Source organism: Mus caroli, chromosome 1, assembly GCF_900094665.2.
Source record: "Mus caroli chromosome 1, CAROLI_EIJ_v1.1, whole genome shotgun sequence".
NCBI lineage: Eukaryota > Metazoa > Chordata > Mammalia > Rodentia > Muridae > Mus > Mus caroli.
The window spans coordinates 67,919,200-67,945,023 of NC_034570.1; the positions used below are offsets into that span (position 1 = coordinate 67,919,200).

General features: G+C 50.0%; 2 protein-coding genes across 2 annotated transcripts; both read left to right on the forward strand.

The window, feature by feature from the left end:
• Nucleotides 1-335: 335 nt before the first annotated feature.
• On the forward strand, nucleotides 336-7,180 carry Catip (ciliogenesis associated TTC17 interacting protein). The gene is made up of 10 exons (XM_021169350.2): nucleotides 336-372; nucleotides 553-693; nucleotides 920-1,117; nucleotides 1,492-1,547; nucleotides 2,532-2,618; nucleotides 2,764-2,931; nucleotides 4,471-4,595; nucleotides 5,646-5,722; nucleotides 5,994-6,082; nucleotides 6,252-7,180. Exons 1-10 carry the CDS (start codon nucleotides 348-350, stop codon nucleotides 6,930-6,932), a joined length of 1,647 nt encoding a protein of 548 aa, XP_021025009.1. The 5' UTR covers nucleotides 336-347; the 3' UTR covers nucleotides 6,933-7,180.
• A 7,343-nt stretch (nucleotides 7,181-14,523) lies between these two features.
• Nucleotides 14,524-25,521, forward strand: Slc11a1 (solute carrier family 11 member 1). The gene is made up of 15 exons (XM_021161834.1): nucleotides 14,524-14,632; nucleotides 15,024-15,157; nucleotides 16,120-16,242; nucleotides 16,484-16,603; nucleotides 19,333-19,439; nucleotides 19,747-19,817; nucleotides 20,172-20,239; nucleotides 20,405-20,560; nucleotides 21,222-21,380; nucleotides 22,907-22,996; nucleotides 23,093-23,212; nucleotides 23,491-23,640; nucleotides 24,156-24,229; nucleotides 24,599-24,752; nucleotides 24,851-25,521. Exons 1-15 carry the CDS (start codon nucleotides 14,626-14,628, stop codon nucleotides 24,962-24,964), a joined length of 1,647 nt encoding a protein of 548 aa, XP_021017493.1. The 5' UTR covers nucleotides 14,524-14,625; the 3' UTR covers nucleotides 24,965-25,521.
• The last annotated feature ends 303 nt before the right edge of the window (nucleotides 25,522-25,824 follow it).

A 25,824-nucleotide genomic window follows, 5' to 3' on the forward strand; every position in this document is an offset into this window, starting at 1 on the left:
GTGGGTGTTGGATCCTACAGAACTAGAGACAGTTGTGAGCCATCTTATGGGTGCTGGGATTCAAACCCAGGTCCTCTGGAAAAGCAGCCACTGCTTTCAACCGCTGAGCCACCTCTCTAGCCCGCTTTGTCCATTAATTCCCAAGGAAATTGTAATGACCTGCTTTCCCTCAGCCTCTTAAGAATGTCAAAGGCTCCCTCTGCTGGACAACCTCTTAAGCTTGGGCTGAGCCCCAAAGCTTGACAAATCTAGGTTCAGTAAAGTGGGTTGATTGCCCTTTAAGAGGCAGTACCTAGCTTCTGGTTGCCATGGAGACTACTAGTCACAGACTTACTAGCCTCAATAAAATGTCTTCCAAAGTTTCCCCCACTGGTGAGGAATGGACTTCTGGTCTGTGGGTGGAGGGAGAAGGGATATTTGTCCCTTACAAACCCACCAAAGTGTGGTCTTCACAAATTTAACTTTTGGGGATGGGGATCAGAATGGGGTATTCCTACCTACTCTACCCTTTTCTCTAGGGTCTGACTTAATAGCTTTTCCTTCCTCTTGTAGTTTCCAAAGCCAAGGACCAGCATCACGTAGGCCAGTTGCATCAACAGCAGCAGCAGCCATTCCCAGAAGCCAATGCTGAAGCCATCAGCTTTCTCAACTCCTTCTGTGAGCCAGATGGTGGGGCAGGCGTGGGGAGGAGAGGTACAAGTCTCTCTCTCCACCCGATCCTCTTGAGATTCAGAAAAGACCTGTTTGCTAATGAACATGGAGGGACAAGCCTGTCGGGGAGAGCTTTACCAGCTGGCACCGAGTGATGACAAGGAGGAGTTGGCGGGGCTGGTTAGGAGATGGGAGACGTGACAAGGGGTGAGTGGGCAGTGTGGGGTCTGGAGGCTGGGCCTGGACAGAGCTTCTCTGCACCACCCAGGGCTGGAGGATATGCTCCTATTCTTCCCGGAGACTCTGGCCATCCTCTCAGACACAGGGGAACCTCAGGGAGAACTGACCATTGAGGTGAAGAGGGGGAAGTACAAGGACGACGTGGGGATCCTGACCCACTGTCTACTGGTACACGCCTCTAGCCGCGGCTTCCTAGACAAATCACTGTGTGGGAGCTCCCTCCTAGGTAGAGTCCTGACTGCTGGCTGTCCCTCACATCTTCTCTCCACCCCCCAGCCCCCCCCCCCCCCCCCCCCCCCCCCCCCCCCCCCCCCCCCCCCCCCCCCCCCCCCCCCCCCCCCCCGCCATTCCAATCCATAGGTCCTTAATTGGGACCTGCCCCTTGACTTACCTGGGAGAGGGTAAAGCCTGGGGGAGGGGAAGAAGAGGAAGGGGGAGGGGGAGAGGAGAGGGAGGGGAGGTCATTCCCAGCCATATACCCAGGACAAGAACAGTGTTGACCACCATGTCATTTTTCCATGGCCATGTTGCCCCAGCCTGGGCCAGCCCGTTCCCTAGGGTCCATCCTATGACATCAGTGCTTGCCTCCCTGTACCCCAGGCTACCTAAACAATAATCTGGAGCTGATGGAACAGCACAGTCAGGAGTTCATCAAGGTATTTACTCCCAGGCTCCCCCAGCCTTGCCCCTGCTCCAGGGTAAGCCAGAACATGGGCTTTAAGAGGGTGGGAGGGACCTCAGGAGAATATCACACTCCCATATGCCACCAGCCTGAACCTGCACCACACATGGTTGGTTTGATAACCAGTCACCTCCCTTACTGCTGCTGATGTTTTCTGGACGCACAAACCGAGCCCAGCCCACTGGCCTCCTCCGGCCTGAAAGCCTGGTCCACTTCCCAGGGCCACGTGACCTGACCTTTCCCAGAGTCTGTCACTATTTAGCCTCCAAATCTGGCTCTATCCCCTTCACCCAGTCCCTTCAGGAACTTCCTCTGTGGGGCCATGACCTGTCTAAACATGGGAGATGACTTGGGCCTAACAGCCTTCTCAGAGAATCTGTTCCCAGCTTCCAGCCTGTGTTCCGTTCTGAGGTTTACAGCTGCTCATTTTTCCTATTACATACTATGGGCCTATTTCTGACCTCCACCATAAATGGAAGGTCTCCTTTCCTCCCTCTCCTCCCCTTCCTTCCTATTTTGAGGCAGTCTCATAACTAGACTGGCCTCAGACATGGTGTGTAGCTGAGGATGATTTTGAACCCTGACTCCCCTCCCAAGTGCTGGGCCACCACACCAGGCTATGAGGCTTTTTGTTCATCTTTTTGTCTGCTTGCCCGCCTGCCTGCCTGTCTTATTTTATCTTTTTTATTTATCAAGACAGGGACTTTTGTCTTATTTTGTTTATAAAAAACTAAGATTGACTGCATTTGCCTATAATCCCAGTGCTTAGGAAGCCGAGGCAGGAGAATTGTTGCAAGTACAAGGCTATCCTGAGCTACATAGGGAGTTCCAGGCCATTCTGAACTTTTTTTTTCTCTCAGAAAAACAAACTACAGACAAACAGCGTCGAAGAAAGGATGGGAGCTAGCTTCTCAAGGATGAGCACGTGATTGTCTCTCCCGTGTGCTCTGTTCTTCAGTTCCCCATCCTTCCCATGGAGAGGAAGATGAGCGTCCTGAAGCAGGATGGCCAGTTTGTTGTGACCAGAAGTGTCAAGGAGGGTGAGGTAAGAGTGAAAGCCAAGTGGGAACCCCTCCCACATCCTCAGAACCACAGCAGGGACAAGCTGTGCGAGGCCAGGTGCCTACATACCCAACACCCTGCTCCAACACTTCCCACCTCTTCTGAGCTCTAAGATCTGCCCCAAACAGGAAACGAAGACCGGAGTCTCTGTTTTCCCCTGTAAAACATTCAAGGGCTTTGTCTCCAGTGCTGCCAATGTGGTGCTGCTGAGAGTGATGGCCTGGCAGCAGTCGGTGCCCAGTGGGGCTTGCTTCCTAGCCTTAGACTCCGAGGGCAAGCTCTGCCATTGTACCTACGTGAGTACTGTCTCTGGGCAAGGAATCAGCCTGGGGAGAACTAGAAGGGTCATGAAGGCCTCTGAGGTGGGAAACACAGATGTGATGTGGGAGGGTGGTAAGCAAGGTGGGTTGGGTCTAGGTCCTGAGGGCAAAATGAAGTACACTGGAGCAACAGCAGTTAGACAAACGTGATAGGAAGAAGAGTGAGGACGGAGCACCCGGGATAAGTGGGAACAAAAAGGTGGGAAGCAACCTTCTGTACACAAAGGTCAGTACACAGAAAAGACTCATGGAAGCCTGCTTTCTAAACACCTGCCTTCTAAGGCTGGAGAGACGCTCAGTGGGGCATGATGAGGCTCTGACTTTGATCCCCAAGCTCATGTAAATGCTGCACACATATAATCTCAGAACTGCAGCAGTAAAGACAGCCTGAGTGCATCAGGCTGCCTCAGGACCCAGTGAGAGAGAGAGCCTGTCTCAAAACCAAGATGAGGGCAGAGAGATGTCTCAGTGGTTATGAGCACTTACTGGTTTTGCAGAAGACACAAGATCAGCTCACAGCACCCACAATGGCAGCTTACAACCTTCTGTAACCCAAGTCCCAAGAGGTCTACATCTACATCTACATCTACAAACACACACACACATATATGTATACACATATATATCGCTTCTCGGCCTTTTGGCTAAGATCAAGTGTATGTATACACATATATACGTGTATGTAGGTAAAACATTCATACACATAAAGATAAAATTTTCAAATAAAACAAAATAGTTTCTGAAGAACCCACATACATGCATGCCAAACACCCACACACATGTGCACCTACGAACACATATACCAGTTTGTTGTGGCCCAAACTGGTGTTACCCCACTTCTCTGACAGAGTTTCACTGTGTAGCCCTGTCCATCCTGGAACTCAACTCTGTAGACCAGGCTGGCCTTGAACTCACAGAGAACTGGTTATCTCTGCCTCCTGAGTGCCGAGATTAAAGATATGTGCCACCAGCTCCTGGGCTTTAGGCTCTCAACCCTCATGCCTTAACTCCCCAAATGCAATTACATGTGTGCACCACCACACTAGGCTGACTGACACCCTGGACTTTATACTTTATATATATACATATATATATATATGGGGGGTGTATGCTCGTGCACTCTTGCAAATTATACAGGTTTGTGCAGGTAGAAAATGGAGGTCGGCCTCAGGTATTTTTTTCTGAAACACTGTCCACCTGGTTTTAGAGACAAGGACTCTCATTGTATAGCACCTCCATCCCCATACTGGGCCTCCCTGTAACAAAATGTGCAACTAGCAGTGCTCCTCCATTGAGATGGCTTGAGAAGAGGGTGGCGGGAGCTGACTGTGAGAGTCTGAAACATATCCTGAGAACTCAAACCTTGTGGCATGTAAGGAACTGAATAGCTAAGCTTCGGTTTCCAGTGGTGAGCCGGGATGAAGACCCGAGGAGAAGGAAACACCTTCACCTCGAGGAGAAGGGGACACCAAGGGGGACAATGCCTCACTATGCCCTCCACTTTGGTTGCTGTAGAAATCCCTGGGTTTCCAGACAATCCAAGTGGGTAACCAGCAGGCTGAAATGTTCATCGTGGAGCAAACCGTACACTCTGAAGAGGGCATCCCCTTCTCCTGCCAGTACTACTTGCTCCCTGATGGGTGAGCCACTTTGTGGGGAGGTCCAACGTGACCATGTCATGTAGCGGCTGGGAGCTCTGAATATGAAGAAAAGATGTTCATGGGGTGGAATGGGGCATGGGAGTCACTCTTATCCCCAGGATGCTGCCAGGAAAAGGTCTCAGTGAGACCCGGGTGCTCCTTTGCTTTCCCCATCTCATTTGCTTAAAAAAAAAAAAAGAAGAAGAAGAAGAAGAAGAAGTGAGCTCAGGTTGGCCTTAAATTCACGGCCCTCCTGCCTTAGTACCCTAGGTGCTGTGGTTACAGATATGTTTTGGGCAAGGCATGATGCTTGCTGTTATCTGGGACAGGCCCCAAGAACTACAAAGATAAAGAGAGAAAGCAGAGCTCAAGGGGACACCGTAGTGTCTTACCTCAGCTGCCATGACAAAATACCACAAAATGAGTCAGCAACCGGGGGAAGGGGAGGGAGGCTCACACCTGTCTTCCCAGCATTTAGGAAGCTGACACAGGAGGATGGCTCCAGGTCTGAGAGCCATCTATAGTTGTAAGATATTCCCTCAAAAGGGTGCACACAAGTTAAAGGATGGCTCAGCTGGAGAGGTGGGGAGGGAATTTGCTACCAAATTTGATGACGTGAGTTCAAGTCCTGGAACCCACTTAGCAGAAAGAGAGAACCAACTCCTACAAGTTGTCCTCTGACCTCCACACAAGCATGTGTGTGAATGGTGTGTGTGTGTGTGTGTACATGCATGCACACAGGAAAAATTAATGTTGAAGGAAAAAAGATCACTGGATGTTTTAAACAATGGCCAGCAGGGTTGGTTTCTGGTGAGCTCTCTGGCTGTTTTCAGTGCCCCAGGAGGGAGACGGCTCTGTAGACAGCTTTCTCTGCGTTCTCTTCCTGTTCTGAGGATGCTAATCCTTTCTGACTGAAACCCCACCATCATGCTGGTCAATTGACCTTAGTCATGTCCCAGAAGGCTTTCATTACCCTGGGGTCAGGAGTGGGAGCCACTACCGCTGCCCTGTCCTATAGTTGTCTTCCCCAACTTCTGTATTGCCCTGCAGGCACCTGGCTAAGAGAGTCCAGGTGGGCTCTCCAGGATGTTGTATCATCACCAAGATGCCCCTCATAAGAGAGGAGGGTAAGTGGCCCAGGGAAGGATGGGGCAGTGAAGAGAAGATGGGTGAAGCATGTCCTCTGGTTCGGTTGGGAAAGGAACCAGCGTCCTGGGGGTGGAACAGGATTCTTGAATCAGGTAGAGAGGCGGCAGGTTTCCAGGCCCTGACTCAAAGGGTTAGGGGTGGACCTCTGATGCTAGTCCCTCTCAGCAACTCTGCCAGTACTTGAGGGTTCCTGGGATCTTCCCGTTTGCCAAGGGATGGGTAAGCAATTCCCTTGCTCTCTCTACTCAGATGTGATCGAGTCTCCGCCCACGTTTGATAAGAAGCCCCTGGTTTGGGAGGAAGATTTGGAGCTTTACTCAAAATTCCTGGACCGGAAGGTGAGAAGTGGCTGTGGCCTGGGGGTCCATCTGCTATCCTACTGTGGACCAGGAGTGCCGAAATGCACGAATCAGGGAGATAATTGGGGGAGTAGGAGGTGTCCCAGGCGCTCCTGGCCAATCAGAGCTGTGCTCAGCTCTGGTGATGGACCGCCCTATGCCCGGCCAGGAGCAGCTGCGCCTCAGCCACGCGAGTTATCTGCGGCATCACCCCGAGGCCCAAGCCCTGGTCTCCGACTTCCTGCTGTTCCTGCTGCTCCGCCGGCCCGAGGACGTGGTCACTTTCGCTGCTGAGCACTTCAGGCCGTTTGCAGCGCTGCGCTCGCCTATCCCAGCCCTGCGATCCTCACACCAGCCCAGCCCTTTCCGCACTCTGGAGGAGGAGGAAGAAGAGGAGGAGAAGGAGGAGAAGGAGGTGGAAGAGGGGGAGGAAATAGTCGGGGAGATAGAGAGGGAGGAAGAAGAAGAGGAGATAGAAGAGGGCGATGACTACTTGTACATCGACGAGGATGAAGACATCGAGGACTACACCTACTATGACAGTTACTATGACAACTACGATGAAGAAGATGACAATTACGATGATGTCAACAACTACGATGATGATGACGACATTGCCAATGTTGACGACAATGACGATATTGACAATTACGATGATGACAACGACGAGGACGAGGACGACGACGAGGACGACGACGAGGACGACGATGATGTTGTTGATGACAATGATGACGATGATGTCGACAAAGTCCGAACCAAAGTCGACATCCTCAATGTCGACAATGATGACAACGATGTTGTCGACAGTGACAACGTTGATGTCAACAATGACAACAACAACCAGGGTTAGACTCTCGAAAACGACTAGGTGGGTGGCTAGAATCGGGAGACTGGGCCTGGCTGGGGCTGCGGCTTCAGTGGGAGATAAGCAGGGTCTTTCCCCAGTTCTACTCTGCCAGCAGGGACTGTATTTGGCCAGCTCTTCTTGTTAAAAAAGGGAAGCTTTAATTTCGTTTGCCCAGCGAGTTTCATGTTTTCTTCCTAGAGTCTATTTTCATAGTTATGGCCATTTCAGAGAAAATAAAATTAAGGCCTGTGGCCAGGTGTGTTGGCTCAACATCTTTAATCCCAGCCCTCAAGGCCCTGACTGAGCCAGGGGAACTACTGTGAGTTCAAGGACAGCCAGCTACACAGCAAGGCCCTCTCTCAAAGATCAAATTAAAAATTAAGAAAAAGAAGGGAAAAGAAGAGGAAGAGAGGGCTGGTGAGATGGCTCAGTGGGTAAGGGCACTGACTGCCCTGCCAAAGGTCCTGAGTTCAAATCCCAGCAACCACATGGTGGGTCACAACCACCCATAATGAGATCTGACACGCTCTTCTGGTGTGTCTGAAGTCGGCTACAGTGAATTTATGTATAATAATAAATAAATCTTAAAAAGAAGAGGAGGAGGAGGAGGAGGAGGAGAGAACCACTAGGCCCATGCCACCCATAATCCCAGCACTTAGGAAACAGGCAAGTTCCCAGTCATCTTTGGTTCCCTTCGGTGAGCTTGGGTCCTGCCTGGGCTACATGAAATCCTGCAGGTGGGAGAGCAGGATTTGATCCTGGAGCTGGACATGAGAAGCCTGCAGTGGCGCCATGGATCTAAACATAGTCACTACTACCACCTAGAAACGAATGCATAGAAAGTGCAGGCGGTGTATAAGGAGGGACACAGGACACCCCCAGCCCCCTCTCAGCTTTTTTGTGCTTTAGGTTCTCCTTGACACATCAATACACACACACACACACACACACACACAGGACTCCCCAGACTGTGCAAGGGCCCCCCAGCCACCCAGTAAGAAGGAAAGAGAAGCAGGAACCCATCACCGCCTCCAGGTTCCTTGCTCGCCAGCAGTTCTGGTGGCTTGTCTGCCTGACGCTGACGCTGGCTTTAGAACCTGTGAGGGGTTGGTAGTTGGGGTGCAGCACCACACCGCCATTAATGTCTCTGGCTGTCAGCCCTGCTGCTTTGAAATGAGAGACTCCAGAGGAACTCCAAGGTGTAGTGGAGAGTTCCAGTCTTGGCTACAGAGCTGAGGAATGTAAGGGAGGGTAGTGTCTGTCTGTCTGTCTCCCAGAAATCACTTCAGAAGGCTTCAGACAGGGCTGCCACTTGAGCCATGCAAAGTGTTTTATGACACGTCCCAACTCCTTAAAAACAGAACAAAACATTCACAAGCTGGGTGGTGGTGGCACATGCCTTTATCACCAACTCTCAGGAGGAGGCAGAGGCCAGGCTGGTCTATAGAGCAAGTTCCAGGACAACCAGAACTACACAGAGAGATCTTGCAAATACACACACACACACACACAACCAAACCAAACCAAACCAAACCAAACCAAACCAAACCAAACCAAACCAACCAACCAAAGACCCCAAAAATCAAAAGACATTCACAACCAAGAAAAGTGAAATAAAACCACAACAACAAAATTATCTTAGTTTCTCTGTCCTAGGGCTTCACACATACTCTCCCAGAGGCTTCACCCCAGCCTCTGTCAAGCATTTTCTTTAAATTGATCTTTATAATTCCAATATATTCTCAAAATGAAATCATACCAGTGATATATGCTTGTTAGTTGGTAATTAGATACTTAATTATATTATATATTGTAATTTATATACATTATATATAGTGAAGCTGAAGTCGCCCTAGGTCCATTGTATTTTGAAACACTATTTCATGTGTTGGCTTTCTGGGGCTGGGGGGGGGGTGGCTCATGTGTAAAAGTGTTAACTGTGCAAACCTGAGGACCCCAGTTTCACCAGTGGAACCCACATAAAAATCTGGATGTGACCCAGCATGGTGGCCTGGGCCCGAAATCCCCGGCACTCAAAGGCAGAGGTGGGTGGATCTCTGAGTTCAAGGCCAGCTTCATGGCTAGCTACATGGTGAATTCCAGAGCAGTCGGGGTTGCACAGTGAATTCCTACCTCAAAAACAAACGACAGAAGCAGGATGCAGTGGCATGAAGCTGTGATCCTAGCACCTCTATGGCAAGACTGGAGACAGAGAGACCGGAGAAGCACTCTGAAACATTTGGACTCTCTAGCCTTGAGTACACATCTGCAGCAGTAGAAACAGGCCCTGCCTCAACGAGGTAAAAGGTGGACTGGAGCGTACACTAGCCTGTAGGCCCCTGGACACATGCGCCCTTCCATGTTCTCACACACCCCAAGACTGACTTTGCTCATCCATCAGTGCACTTGGCTTTGTTATTGATCTTTGCTCTGTGGACAGTCTCATCGTGAATTCTATGCTAGCTTCAGCCTCGAAAGTGTTGAGATCACAGGTGGATACCACCATCACCAACCTACCAGTGTGTTTGAACACACTTGTCATATCATTACAGCCCTCTATCTTCATGTCTCTGTATGTTGGTACAGTATGCTGGTCGGGATTTAACCCAGAGCTTCATGCACACTAAACACATACAAGGGAGGCACAAACTCCATTCTCTTGGTTGTCCTTTAGCCACCCGCACTTTTGGGGGTGGGGGGAGTTGTTTGTTTTTAAAACTTTATTACATAGTTTTATTATATGTTTCTAAAATAAGGAATATGAAATTCAAGGAAATTAGGGTTTTGATTTGTTTTGTTGTTTTTCGTTTTGGTTTTTTGGGTTTTTGTTGGTGCTGGTTTTTTGTTTTTTGGGGGAGTTTTTTGGGGTTGTTTGTTTTTTTGGTTTTTCTTTTTTTTTTCTTTTTTCTTTTTTTCAATTTTTTATTAGGTATTTTCCTCATTTACATTTCCAATGCTATCCCAAAAGTCCCCCATACCTCCCCCCACTCCCATACCCACCCACTCTCACTTTTTGGCCCTGGCGTTCCCCTGTACTGGAGCATATAAAGTTTGCAAGTCCAATGGGCCTCTCTTTCCAGTGATGGCTGATTAGGCCATCTTTTGATACTTATGCAGCTAGAGTCAAGAGCTCCGGGGTACTGGTTAGTTCATAATGTTGTTCCACCTATAGGGTTGCAGATCCCTTTAGCTCCTTGGGTACTTTCTCTAGCTCCTCCATTGGGGGCCCTGTGATCCATCCAATAGCTGACTGTGAGCATCCACCTCTGTGTTTGCTAGGCCCCGGTGTAGTCTCACAAGAGACAGCTATATCAGGGTCCTTTCAGCAAAATCTTGCTAGTGTATGCAATGGTGTCAGCATTTGGAGGCTGATAATGGGATGGATTCCTGGATATGGCAGTCTCTAGATGGTCCATCCTTTTGTCTCAGCTCCAAACTTTGTCTCTGTAACTCCTTCCATGGGTGTTTTGTTCCCAATTCTAAGAAGGGGGCAAAGTGTCCCCACTTTGGTCTTTGTTCTTCTTGAGTTTCATGTGTTTTGCAAATTGTAACTTATATCTTGGGTATTCTAAGTTTCTGGGCTAATATCCACTTATCAGTGAGTACATATCATTTGAGTTCTTTTGTGATTGGGTTACCTCACTCAGGATAATGCCCTCCAGGTCCAACCACTTGCCTAAGAATTTCATAAATTCATTCTTTTTAATAGCTGAGTAGTACTCCATTGTGTAAATGTACCACGTTTTTTGTATCCACTCCTCTGTTGAGGGGCATCTGGGTTCTTTCCAGCTTCTGGCTATTATAAATAAGGCTGCTATGAACATAGTGGAGCATGTGTCCTTCTTACTGGTTGGGACATCTTCTGGATATATGCCCAGGAGAGGTATTGCGGGATCCTCTGGTAGTACCATGTCCAATTTTCTGAGGAACTATCAGACTGATTTCCAGAGTGGTTGTACAAGCTTGCAATCCCACCAACAATGGAGGAGTGTTCCTTTTTCTCCACATCCTCACCAGCATCTGCTGTCACCTGAATTTTTGATCTTAGCCATTCTGACTGGTTTTTTGGTTTTTCGAGGGTTTCTCTGTATAGCTCTGACTGTCCTGGAAGTTACTCTGTAGACCAGGCTGGCCTTGAACTCAGAAATCCACCTGCCTCTGCCTCCCATGTGCTGGGATTAAAGGCATACGCTGATGAAAGGGTCTTGCTGACCGCGTGAGTCAGCCATGACTGTTAGAAGACAATCCCCCAGGGCTGGAGAGTTGGCTCAGTGGTTAGGAGTCCTGTTCTCCCGAGGGACCCAGTCTGATTCCCTGCACCCACAAGGAGGCTCGCCACTTACTCAGGCACCAGGCGTGTGTAAGTGTGGTGCACAGACATCCATGCAGGAAAAGCACTCAATCTAAAAAAAAAAAAAAGGTGTAAAAAGAAAATAACCGAAGCCCAGTGTGGTGGCACACACCTGTAATGCCAATATTTGGGAGGCTGAGGAAGGAGAATCTTCAGTTCAAGGTCAGCATGGAGGTGAACGGACAGAAAGCTTCTCTCTCTCTCTCTCTCTCTCTCTCTCTCTCTCTCTCTCTTTCATGTGTGTGTGTGTGTGTGTGTGTGTGTGTGTGTACATGCATGCACAAGTGTGGGCACTGCTGAGCACCCAGAAGAGGATGTCAAATCCCCTGCAGCTGGAGTGGCCTGACATGGGTATTGGGAACTGACGTCAGCCCCTCTGCCAACGCTGCGCCTGCTCTAACTGCCGACCTATTTCTCCAGCCCAGTCCTGCTCACTTGCTTGCTTGTTTGTTTGCTTGCTTGGGTTTTTTAAATTTTTGTTTGTTTGTTGTTTTTGTTTTTTGTTTTTTGTTTTTTTGCAGGAAGTAGAGGTTCAGACGGGGACCCGGGAAGCATAGGCTAGCCACCTTGCCGGTACCTCTTAGCTTCCGATGTGAGCTACATCCCCTGTTTATGCTGGTGATGGAACCCACTAGGCAGACACTTCACCAAGTGAGCTCCATCCCCAGCCAGCCCCTAAAACCTCACCTGTGAGAGTAGGAGGCCTTGTGACCTCAAAGCACCCCAGGGGTCCCACCTCTTAATATGATTCATCACTTGGTGCATAAATGTTGTGGGGTTACAACATTCAAACCATAATGGTGGGCAACCCTGAAAGCCACTGTAAGCATCCTTGTAACACTTGAGCTCCAAAGAACTGATGGCAACCACAAATGAAGTCCCATTTGGTCTTAATTTCATTTTGTAGACCAGGCTGACCCTGAATGTATGGCAAACCTCCTGTCTCACCTTCCCAAGTGCCAGGATTGCAGGCAGGTATGGGCTCCCATACCCAATCCAGCACGATGTTTATAGGGGGTTTCTATATTACCTAATGCATCAGAATTCCGTGAGGTTTTAATCCCAAGTGACATTCCGTGGCATGTCTATACTAAATTGTATTTATCCATGTGTTGACAGATATGTGGCTGGTTTCCATGCGTTGGCTAATGTGAATAATTGCTAGGAACGGGTCTTCCAATGTCTGTTTGCATTTCTACTTTTACTATAGTTGGAATACTCACATTGATCCAACGTCATGGATCGTTATCTAACGGCCTCACTTCCTCACAGATGCACTATCTGTGGAAGGGTGCATGGACACATGGGTATATTAAGTCCTGTACAGTCGGTTCACATGTGGTTTCCTTACTTACCACATCTCAACAACACAGGGCCCCTCCAAGTCACATTTATAACCACATCCATCACCTATCTACCTGACCTATCCCTAGCCTGGGTAATCACAAATCTGATCTTCGCTTCTAGAATGTTACCATTGCAAAAGGACTATTTAGGGCTGGGGAAACAGCTCAGCCGTTTCTTAAGAGCACTGACTGCTTTTCCAGAGGTCCTGAGTTCAATTCCCAGCAACCACATGGTGGCTCACAACCATCTGTCACCAGATCTGATGGCTTCTTTTGGTGTGTCTGAAGACAGCTACAGCACAGTGTACTCATATATATTTATAATAAATCTTTAAAAACAAGTTTGTTTAAATGGAACAACAAGCTGGAGAGATGGCTCAGTGCATCCGAGCGTTTGCTTTGCAAGGATGAGGAACAGAGGCCCAATCCTTAGCACTGTATACAAACAGGCACCACACACTCCCATGCATAGACCACACGTACCCACACACCCAGCATCCCCAGGACTCAGAGTGCTCATGCTCCTGTGTATACACACACACGGCAGGTATGACATGTACCTATAATCTCTGTATTCAGGTGCAGAGGCAGGAGGACTGTGAGTCTGAGCCAGCCTGGGCTACATAAAGCCTGTCTTGAAAAATCAAGAGCCGAAGCTACAGGTCAATGGTAGAGCACTTGCCTGGTATGTGCAAGGCTCACCCGGAACACACAATTCTTCTGCCACAGACTCTGGAGTACTGGATTTGAGGCATGTGCTACCACATTGAAATAATACATAAGCTTTTGAAAGTGACTTAAAAAAAAAAAAAACCTGAGCACACATCATTCTCCCACTAAATGACGTCCTTACGACTGGTTTTACTTTGCAGGGTTTCACTACATTGTTTAGACCTTAAACTCAGTCTGCAGCCCAGGCAGATGACAAACTTCTCATTCAGTATGATTTCCTGAAGATTTCTCCGTCCGTCATATGTATCCACTTACCTGTTGATGGACAGCTCAGATAATTCCAGCTTCTGATTATTGCAAAAAATATTGCTGTAAACATCATGTGGAGGTTTTTGTTTGGACATATGTTTAATTTCTCTGGGGTAAATACCCAGGAGTTCATGCTTTGATATGCACACTGCATTCACCCATGGCTATCTGAGTGAGACCCTCACAGGTCCACAGGCAGAAGGAATTTTGACCTCCCTCCCATCTTCCCATTAGGTCAACAATGCCCCTTGAACTCCAGACTGAGATGAAAGACCTGACATGTCTGTGTATGCGTGTGTGTGTGTGCATACGTGAGCATGTGTGTGAGTGTGCGTGTGCATGTGTGTGCATGCGTGAGCATGTGTGTATGTGTGTGTGTGCATGCGTGAGCATGTGTGTGCATGTGCCTGTGTGTGTGTGAGTGTGCGTGTGTGTGTGTGTGTGAATGTGCCTATGTGTGTGTGAGTGTGCGTGTGTGTGTGTGTGTGAATGTGCCTATGTGTGCCTGTGTGTGTGTGAGTGTGCGTGTGTGTGTGTGTGAATGTGCCTGTGTGTGTGTGAGTGTGCATGTGTGCATGTGTGAGCATGTGTGTAAGTATGCGTGTGTGTGCCTGTGTGTGTGTGCATGCTTAGCTGCCATGAGATATTAAACATTAATACCCAAATGGCAGGAAGGACCAGAAATCGGAGGTAATTTTGGAAGCAAAGAATCTGGGGTGTCTGGAATGGGGCCAGACTTATTATGGAACATAGGGTATCCAGGAGAGGAACAAAGGTCAAAACTGTGGGTTACCACCCCCTTCCCCCACAACTGGTCACTTCTGCCTTTGGTGAGTGTTTCGAAACGCCAAGTGTGTGAAATTGTGAGCATGCCCTCAGTGATGTGGAGATGAGGTCTGGAGGGGATGGGAAGGGCGTGGGTTCCCACTCTTACCAGCACCCACAGAAGGGGACAGATTGAGGAGCTAGCTGCCAGGCCTGGTGACCACACACAGAGTATCCTGCCGCCTGCGTCCTCATGATTAGTGAGTGGTGGCCTCCGGGAGTCCTAATGGGATTCCAGTGGGGGTGACTTGAGGGGGCAAGGAAGACTTAGGGTCTCTGTGGGGGCTCAGCTCTGCCAGACGCACTTCAGTCAGGCACTTCTGTGGATTAAACCTGGTGGAGGAGACAGAGCATGGGGATCAAGCAGCTGAGCGAGGGGCCTCCTGTCTCACAAATCTCCTGACTCAGGGGATTTGGATTGGAGAAGTCCTGTGCTCACTGGGAGGGAAGTGATTCTTGGAAACCTCTGCTTGGCACATAGGTGGACCTGCCAGTTGCGGGGAGTGGAGGTCGTGGGAGGAGGCAGGTGGCTTGAATCCCAGGCTCTTGAAAGAAGCACACACCCACCTAGCATCCTGGGGTCCCTGACAGGTGACAAGAGCCCCCCGAGGCTGAGCAGGCCCAGTTATGGCTCCATATCCAGCCTGCCTGGCCCAGCACCTCAGCCAGCGCCTTGCCGGGAGACCTACCTGAGTGAGAAGATCCCCATTCCCAGCACAGACCAGGTAGGGATGGTAGGAATGTCCTCAGTGCTTCCCCGTCCTACCGGATCCTCCACGACCTTGACGGCTGGGGAGGGGGCACCATCGGTGACCTTGACAGTGATTAAAGGGGGTGCTCTGTACTTAGTTGGGAAAAAAAATCAAATGGTCCTCAAGAAGACCTTAGCTTTTCCACAGGGGTAAAGAGCCTAGATACTATGTTGATGCTAAAAGAAGCGATCACTTAGGGACTTGTGCAGGGATAAAGGCGAGCATCAGCCTGGTTCTGGCATGCTGCCATCCAGCTTTGCCACAGTCTTTCTTTTTATAATGTATCACGTTTATTTATTTAGTTACTTTTATTTATTTGCCCGTATTTGTGAGTGCATGTGTAGCTGTGTCCATTATAAAGCATGCATGTGGCGGTCAGAGGACAACTTGTGAGAGTCAGCTCACTTCTACTATGTGGGTTCCAAGTTTGGTGGCCTTAGCCTCTGAGACCCTTCCCGGTCCCCATTGCCACACTCTAAGCAGATTCCTAGGCTGACGGGCCAAACCCTGAAATAGAGTTGAGTGACTGAGACCTCAGTGGTCCCCAGAGAGAAGAGCCTGAAGTATGAGAAGGGTCTGGGGAGGGAAGAGCTGTAACAGGGAGGTTTAATTACAACAAGGTCCCCCTCTTGGGACTCTGAGAAGCCTGAAAGAGGCAGACAGGTCACGTGCTGGCCAGCTGCAGAGGCTACTGCTGAACAGGACCTATCCAGAAAGCAGAGCCATAGTGACTCAGCAAATGGCCCTGGTCCCTCGGGGGGGGGGGGGATGGGCAGCGGTGGCATTGGGTGGGTGATGGAGGACAGGGCTGGCCAGCCTGACTGAAGAAGATACCTGCTGAAGAAGATACCTGCTGAGTTTTTAGCTGAGGGGATGGTCAAGGCCAGCTGCATCCACCCAGGAGCTAACATGACCTGATCTGCTTGCACCCCCAGGGTACATTCAGCCTGAGGAAGCTGTGGGCGTTCACGGGGCCTGGTTTCCTCATGAGCATCGCTTTCCTTGACCCGGGGAACATTGAGTCGGACCTTCAAGCTGGCGCTGTGGCTGGGTTCAAAGTACTGAGTCTGGGCTGCCATGCTTGCTTTGTGGGGAACGCGGTGCCTTAGCTAGGACAGGGGAGACCCCAGTTTTCCAGAGCCGGCTGCATGGATGGTTTTTCTGAGGATAAATTCGTATCAGGGAGGAAAAGGCCCTTGGAGAAGCCCCTCGAGAAAGGATGCTGTAGGGGTTAGTCTTCCCGCCCAGTCCCCGTCAGAGAGGCTGCTCTGGCTGAGCATCTCCTCTGTTTCCTCGCAGCTCCTCTGGGTGCTGCTCTGGGCCACTGTGCTAGGTTTGCTGTGCCAGCGGCTGGCTGCCCGGCTGGGCGTGGTGACAGGCAAAGACTTGGGTGAAATCTGCCATCTCTACTACCCTAAGGTGAGCTGGGAACCGGCAGAGGGGGTCGTGGACAGAAAGCACCCACAGCTCTCAAACCCTGAGCAGTTGTTGATAGCTTCCATAATAAAATAAATACAGCATGAGCTCCCAGGCTCAATTCATAGCACACGGACAAAGCCCCATATCCCAGGGCTAAGCACTGCTCCCTCAAGACCACCCAGACCACACCATGGTATATTTCAAAAGGATTTTTTTTTAAAGATTTATTTATTTTATGTATATGAGTACACACTTTAGTTGTTCAGATGGTTGTGAGCCTTCATGTGATTGTTGGGAATTGAACTTAGGACCTCTGCTTGCTCTAGCCAACTCCACTTGCTCGGGCCAAAGATTTATTTATTAGTATAAGTTCACTGTAGCTGTCTTCAAACGCACCAGAAGAGGGCGTCAGATCTCATTATGGGTGGTTGTGAGCCACCATGTGGTTGCTGGGATTTGAACTCAGTACCTTTGGAAGAGCAGTCAGTGCTCTTACCCACTGAACCATCTCACCAGCCCTCAAAGGGATTTTTAAAAAAGATTTATTTATTTATTATTTAATGTATATGAGTATACTGTAGTTGTACAGATGGTTGTGAGCCTTCATGTGGTTGTTGGGATTTCAACTTTAGGACCTATGCTTGCTCTAGGAACTCTGCTCGCTCTAGTCAACCCCACTTATTCCAGCCAGCCGACTGCACCAGCTATCTTCAGACACACCAGAAGAGGGGGCATTACGGGGGGGGGGTTGTGAGCCACCATGTGGTTGCTGGGATTTGAACTCAGGACCTCTGGAAGAGCAGCCAGTGCTTTTAACCTTTGAGCCATCTCACCAGCCCTCACTTACTTGTTTTTAACATGGTTGGAGATTCTACTCAGGGGCTCCTGAAGGCTGTATGAGCAATCTACCTTTAGACTCCAGCTCCAGCCTCATTCAAAGGGATTTAATGCAATTTAACCCTTGCAGGAGTCAGAAGGGCAAAAGGTGTCACAAAAGCTGATAATGCCTGCCTGCGCACCACAGGAACCTGAAGCAGACATTTGCTTTAGAAGCCTGCAGCAACTGCTTAACTAACCATGAGAGGGACTGGAGCTAGGGTCCTCACCGGTGTCACTGCCCCAAACACCTAGGAACAGGAGGCCTGGTTTCTCTCCACATCCATCTGAGTTAGTCTGTGTCTGTTGCTGAAAGTCCATGAAGCTGAGTGGTTTAGTTTATCTATCTATCTATCTATCTATCTATCTATCTATCTATCTATCTATCTATCTATCTATCATCTATCTATCTCTATCTATTTATCTATCTATCTATCTATCTATCTATCTATCTATCTATCATCTATCAATCAATCTATCTATCTGAGTATATTTTTATTTTTTCAAATCAGGGTTTCTTTGTATAGCCCATCCTGAAACTGAGTGCTGGGATTAAACTATTACCAAGCCTGGCCCTTTAACTTTTTTTTTTTTTAAATAAATAAATAAACAGGCCGGAGAGATGGCTCAGCAGTTAAGAGCACAGACTGTTCTTCAGTAGGTCCTGAGTTCAATTCCCAGCAACCACATGGTGGCTCACAACCATTTTTAAGGGGATCTGATGCCCTCTTTGGGTGTATCTGAAGACCGTGACAGTGTCTTCACGTACAATAAATAAATAAATAACTTTAAAACTAAATAAATAAGCTAAATGATCATTCCAGACATGATGGCGCAGCATACCTTTAAACTCAGTACTCTGGAGGCAGAGACATGTGGGTCTCTCTGAGTTCCAGGCTGGTCAGGGGGAATACACAGTGAAACTCTGCCTTAATAAAATAAATAAAATAAAATAAAATAAAATAACCAGGCAGCAGTGGTGCACTCCTTTAATCCCAGCACTCAGGAGGCAGAGGCAGGCAGATCTCTGAGTTGGAGGTCAGCCTGGTCTACAGAGGGAGGTCTAACAGTCAGGGTTACTTAAAGAGATTCGAAGCTCCAGTACTGCAAAATAAAACCAAAACCAAACCAAACCAAACCAAACCAAACCAAAACAAAAAACAAAGACCCAAATTAGTTCACATCTCTTTACAGGTTCAAGGCCAATTTCTGCTTGTTTAGCTTTATTTGGCAAGGGGGGAGGAGTGTGTGGGGTTGGCCTTGTCCACACCAGGCAAGCTACCACACTTTGTCCTCTGCCTCCACCCCTGCCTCCGCCTTCTCTTTACTTTCTGTTTGAGACAGGGTTTCACCACACTGCCCCAGGCTGTCCTTGAACTTGTCTCCTCTTGTCTTAGTTTCTGGGCTGTCAGGCCAGCACCACCAGGTCTGTCCTCTGCTCTAAAGGGTTCCACCACGGATCAACATGAGGACCAACGTTCCAACACACAAATCCTTGAGAGGCCCAGAACTGCCAGAGCAGAATCCTTTAAGTGTGCCTCTTTTCTTTTTCGGTTTTGGTTTTTCAGGACAGGGTTTCCCTGTGTAACCTTAGCTGTCCTAGAACTCACTCTGTAGACCAAGCTGGCCTGGAACTCCCAGAGATCTGTGTGCCTCTGCCTCCCGAGTGCTGGGATTAAAGGCATGTGTGCCCTCACGGGCCCGGCAATCCTGTCCTATAAACTCGGCTGGTAAATGTGAAAGTGCACAGACTTCCAGCTGCTCAGCACAGTGCAGAGGGTGCAAAGGCAAGAAAAGTGGAATGTCAAGCAGCCAGCTTCTTCTTCTAAGGAAGTGACCTCTCCTTGCCATAGGTGCCCCGCATCCTCCTCTGGCTGACCATTGAGCTGGCCATTGTGGGCTCAGATATGCAGGAAGTCATCGGGACGGCTATCTCCTTCAATCTGCTCTCCTCTGGACGGTATCATGCTAGGGAGCCCACCTCAGTGCCAGGCTGCAGGGAGCCACTGTTTCCTCCCCAGGACAAGCCCCACCCCCATCTATGTTATCACCCCATTTCCAGTAGGGCTCCTGGGAATCTATTTTTTAGAACTTGTGGGTCACAGAGCACAAGGCCGGGGCTCCCTACCGCCCCTGGTCCCCTCCCTGGGTGTCTATAGATGTTCAACACAACCGACATTCCCCTCATCCTAAGCTGGCCAAGCTATTTGGGTTCCTGACTCCCCAGATCTGGGCCAGGCTGGTTGATCTGCCCTACTTGGTTTCAGCATCCCACTGTGGGGCGGCGTACTGATCACCATTGTGGACACCTTCTTCTTCCTCTTCTTGGATAACTATGGTGAGAGAAAGCCCCTCCTCTTGGGGGATAAAAGTAGGCAGGGCTGCCCTTGGGAAGCCTTGGCTTCTCCCAGGGCTGTGGGTCCCCCCCCCGCGCCCCCCCCCCATCCAGCTGTATGGCGTGAGCAACTTACTCTGGTTTCTGTTTTCATTTTCTGTAACATGGGACAGACATCCAGGTGTCACAGGGCCGTGGTGACATTTCAGTGAGAAAAATATATGCTAAGCCCTTAGCCCAGCGCCCAGGACAAAGTGCTCAAAACAGCCACTCTCAAGTGTTTATGTGACAGGGATTTGCTTTTTTTTTTTTTTTTCTTTCTTCTTCTTTTTAAATCCTCCTTCCCTGTGCCCCTAGGTTTGCGCAAGCTGGAAGCTTTCTTTGGGCTCCTCATTACCATAATGGCTTTGACCTTTGGCTATGAGGTGGGATATCAGAGTTAAACCCCTTCCCTCAGGATCACTCCCTTCCCTTCTGCATGGGTAGCCTAAGGGTCTAGAGAAACAGCCCTTAGCCTCCATCCTTACCTGCCTTTGGGGATGGAGTGGGGGAAGAAGGTTCTAGTGGGCTGACCAAGTTCCTCCCCACAGTATGTGGTAGCGCATCCTTCTCAGGGAGCCGTTCTTAAGGGCCTGGTGCTGCCCACCTGTCCGGGCTGTGGGCAGCCCGAGCTGCTGCAGGCAGTGGGCATCGTTGGTGCCATCATCATGCCCCATAACATCTACCTGCACTCAGCCTTGGTCAAGGTGAGCAGAGCAGAGGGAGGGAGGGAGGGAGGGAGGGAGGGAGGGACAAGGGAGGAGCCCATTTCTGAGCCTGGACTCCTGCCTCAGATGCCTTCCTTGAGGGTCTTGTGAAGAACGGACTCCCTCTCGGTTCAGCCTGTCTATGCCGACAGGTCTGAGGCAAATCAACAAACATCAGTCAAGGCCTAGAAACTGCATCCCCCCTCCCTCATGTAGGGGACAAGAGCAGTGTAAATAGAGGAGGGGACTGTGGTTGGTGAAAGGCGCTCACAGAGGGACAAACGGAAAAGACTGATGGACAGACTGCAGGATGGCAGGGCAACAGGGAGAAGAACAGCAAGTGCAAAGGGCCTGAGGTAGAACTGAACCAGACACGTTTGATGATGAAGCGTGATGGAGGAAGGGGAAGGGGATATCAGGTTGAGTTACAGAGGGACCTCAAAGGTCTTCCTTCATTCACATAATTGGTCACTATGGACCAGACCTCTGGCAAGGACAAAGATGTGGGCAGGCGGCAGCTGACCAGGACCTGAATCAGATTACCACATAGGGGACTTTCCCGGAACGGTGACTCAGAGAAGACAGAGTATAGAATGGGGGTAGGAGACATTGGGTACCTCTGAGGGACTTTGGTCCTTCCCTTCACCTCTGACCTTACTAGTCTAGAGAAGTTGACAGAACCCGCCGGGTGGATGTTCGAGAAGCCAACATGTACTTCCTGATTGAGGCCACCATCGCCCTATCAGTGTCCTTCATCATCAACCTCTTCGTCATGGCTGTTTTTGGTCAGGCCTTCTACCAGCAAACTAATGAGGAAGCGGTGAGTCACACTGTCCCTATCACCAGCTCATTTGCATATACCCACACCCCACGGGCCCACCAGCTTGGCCAGGGATTTCAGGTCACGGGGCCACATCCTCCCTCCGGAGTCTCTGCTGGACTCTGAGCTCTTCTCTCCCCATCATCTCAGCTCCCAGATGACAGGTGTCAATCACGTTGAAGTACTGCTTGGCTTGAGTTGTTGCTTGGTACCAGGCCTCACCTAAGAGCCCCCAGGGTAAAGCAATCAAGCTCTCCACCTTTGCTCTTGAATGTAGCGAGCATAGGGGAGATGTGAAGTGACAGGAAGTCAGCCCACCCACCAGTGAGCGCTCAGGGACCTTCAGAGATGGAGCAGTGTAGCTACAGGTGGGGATGCAGAATGACAGGCTAGGGCTAAGATCCCTGAGGGACCTGACTGTTCTGTTCTCTCTGGAGGCTGGAGCTGATGGGAGTGGGGGCAGGGGGGACGTGGGGACTGGGAGTCGATAACCACTGCACTTGGAAGTCCTTGCTAAATGTCCTGAGTGTGTGAGGTTGCATCCATTCTTGGATGTCACTCTGCCACCTCGAATGAGGGAGAGGACTCTATAGGGGCTTTGAAACCTGGTTTCCCTCTCTCCCTCTCCCTCTCTCTCTCTCTTCTTTCTTTTTCAAGACAGGGTTTCTTTGTGGGTAATCCTGTCCCAGCTGTCCCAGGCTGGCCTCAGACTCACAGAGATCTGCCTGCCTCAGCCTCCCAAGTGCTGGCTTTAAAGACGTGCATGCGACACCACCACTCGGTGGAATCCTATTTTCAAATTCAAGTGACTACAGGCTCTTGGATGAAGGAAGGGGGGTGGGGGGTGGGGGGTGAAGGTGGGAGTGGGGCTGTGGAATGTGGTGCCAATGTGCCTACTGATCCCAGAGCCTGGAAGCCCAGTTCTCACCTGGAGCAGAATTGTAAATTCTAACAACACATTCACAGCAAGAGAAATAAAACCAAGCTGGGCATGGTGGTTCATGACTTAAATCCTAGCACTCGGTAAGCAAAAGAAGACAGATCTCTGAGAGTTCAAGGCTAGCCTGGTCTACACCAGGGAATTCCAAGACAGACCCAGTTATATAGAGACACTTTATCTAAAAAAAAAAAAAAAAAAAAAAAAGAAAGAAAGAGAAAAAAAGAAAAAGAAGAGAAGAAAAACAAAACAAAACAAAAACAAAACCCAAACCATTATTAGCAAAGTGTGTCTAGGCAGACATAGCCTGCAGGATCTGTAGGTTTTCTTTTTGTTGCTGTATTGTTATTTTGAGACCAGGGTTTCTCTGTATAGCCTGAGCTGTCCTGGAACTCGCTCTATAAACCAGGCTAGCCTTGAATTTACAGAGATCTGCCTACCTCTGCCTCCCAAGTGCTAGGATTCTTTAAGGCATGCGTGACAACCGCCACCCTGGGCAAACCCCGGTTGGGGCCTAGCTGGGGTCCTGATTTTCCAAAAGTGAGTTTGCGTTTTTCCCACGTCCTTCGTACTGACTCCGGGCCTGCAGTTCAACATCTGTGCTAACAGCAGCCTCCAGAACTATGCTAAGATCTTCCCCAGGGACAATAACACTGTGTCAGTGGATATTTATCAAGGAGTAAGTACCACTCAAGCCCAATGTTTGGCCATGCCTTGTCGGGGGTGGGGCCTCTATTGGGCGGGGCCTCTGTCTGATCACACCTCCTCCTTTTAGGGTGTGATCCTAGGCTGTCTCTTTGGCCCTGCGGCCCTCTACATCTGGGCAGTAGGTCTCCTGGCAGCGGGGCAGAGTTCTACTATGACCGGCACCTATGCAGGACAGTTCGTGATGGAGGTGGGTATCGAGGGCCTAAGGACAGCAGACACACTGCTAGAGGCTTGGACGCTGGGTCTTTCTGAGTTGCAGAAGGGTAAGATGACAATCAGAATCCCCCAAAGGCGTCCCATATTCAGCAAACCAGTTATGGGAATCCTCCCTCTCTCACTCGTCCTTTCTCCCACCAACAGGAGTCAGATCTAACCCCCATTTCCAAGACAAACAAATGCATGGGGGGGGGGTGTCTGAGACAACTGAGGCCATGTAGCCCTACCAGGATGCTTGGTCCCACCCAGGGTTTCCTTAAGCTGCGGTGGTCCCGCTTCGCTCGGGTCCTTCTCACTCGATCTTGCGCCATCCTGCCCACTGTGTTGGTGGCTGTCTTCCGAGACCTGAAGGACCTGTCCGGCCTCAACGATCTACTCAATGTTCTGCAGAGTCTACTGGTGAGCCCCATGGTCTAGGAACATAGCAGACCCCTCCCCACCCTCCAAAAGTCTTACAGGGTTTGCCCTAAACACTCACAGGATTCTACAGCCACACTAAAAAACAAGAGTCCCCACTGTCCCCATTCCACAGATAGAAAAATCAATACATTGGGTTGGTTGACTGGAGGCTGAGCTGACATTCAAACAACAGCAGTCTGAGAGCCCTGCCTACTTTTGAGACACAGAATACTGCTCAGGGCTCTTTTGGGTGGGGGTGGGGGGGTTCGAGACAGGGTTTCTCTGTGTAGCCCTGGCTGTCCTGGAACTCACTCTGTAGAACAGGCTGGCCTTGAACTCAGAAATCCACCTGCCTCTGCCTCCTGAGTGCTGGGATTAAAGTCCACCACTGCCCGGCTGCTCAGGGCTCTTAGGGAACATTCCTAAAGGCTCCCAGCCAGAGGAGAGGCAGAACTCCCCACTCCCTGCTGTGCCAAGGCAGGGTCTCTCAGCCTCAGTCTCCACCCTGCCCACAGCTGCCCTTCGCTGTGCTGCCCATTTTGACTTTCACCAGCATGCCAGCTGTCATGCAGGAGTTTGCCAATGGCCGGTGAGTATCCCTGACCACCATGGTCCAGCTTTCTCTACTCTCAGCCACGCAGAGGCAACAACTGTTATCTCCACCTTCCCATGAAACCAAGGCCCCAAGTCCATAAAGAACTTGCCCAGTGTCACACAGCTACTAAGTATGGGAACCAGGGTTTGGTGGAGTGGTTTCTAGAACCCCGGGCTTAACTTCACCACACTCCTTGCCAAGTCCCGTCAGTGATGGAGCCTGAAGTGCCTCCAAGTGGCTAACGGGGTCTATCTGCTCTAGAGCATTCAGGCAGTCCTGAGGATGGGGGTGTCCTGAGGTGGGGAGACCATCCAGGAGGCCCGGCTGTTTTCAACCAGCCCTGAGCATCCATTCTTCCCCCAGGTTGAGCAAAGCCATCACTTCCTGCATCATGGCGCTGGTCTGCGCCATCAACCTGTACTTCGTGATCAGCTACCTGCCCAGCCTCCCGCACCCTGCCTACTTTGGCCTTGTGGCTCTGCTCGCGATAGGTTACTTGGGCCTGACTGCTTATCTGGTACTGGGGTCAGCCACGGGGCAGGGAGGGCAGGAGAGGGAGACACAGAGGGCTTCTGTGGAGCTCTGGCCTCTCCTCCACTCATGGTCCTTCCCCAGGCCTGGACCTGTTGCATCGCCCACGGAGCCACCTTCCTGACCCACAGCTCCCACAAGCACTTCTTATATGGGCTCCCTAACGAGGAGCAGGGAGGCGTGCAGGGTTCCGGGTGACCGCGCCATCCAGCAAGCAAAGAGGCAACACAATGGACACAGCAGAGCAATTGGAGGTCCCTACTGGCTTTCTGGATTGCGGGTTTCCAGTTTGGACAAGTGCTTTACCTCAGAATAATGACACCACTCTTATCACCACAACCTAAGAGACTTAAAAAACACAGTGCCTGGGGCGAGAGATGGCTCAGGTGTGAAGAACACTAGCCACCCTTTCAGAAGACCGGGATTCAATTCCCAGCATCAACGCGGTGGCTTTCAACTGAGGGTGACTCCAGTTCCCAGACCACCTCAAACAGAACCGCCACAACTCCATCGTCTCACTCCAGCTGGTGGAAGATGAAGGGAGGAGTCCTAAAGAGTTCTAGGTCAGGTCTGGAGAGCTGGCTCAGCTGTTAAGAGCACTGACTGCTCTTCCAGAGGTCCTGAGTTCAATTCCCAGCAACCACATGGTGGCTCACAACCATCCGTAATGGGATCCGATGCCCTCTTCTGGAGTGTCTGAAGACAACAACAGTGTCCTCACATATATAAAATAAATAAATCTTAAAAAAAAAAAATCTTAAAGAGTTCTAGGTTATCCTCCTGTTATAAAGTGAGTCCAAGCCGGGCAGTGGTGGCACACGCCTTTAATCCCAGCACTTGGAAGGCAGAGGCAGGCAGATTTCTGAGTTCAAGGCCAGCCTGGTCTACAAAGTGAGTTCCAAAACAGCCAGAGCTACACAGAGAAACCCTGTCTCGGAAAAACCCAATTAATCAATCAATAATAAAATAAAATAAGTTCGGGTCCAACCTGGGCTACCTGAGAGCCTGTCTCAAGAAGGAAGTAAAAAGAAGGAAGGAAAGTGGAGGAGGAGGACCTG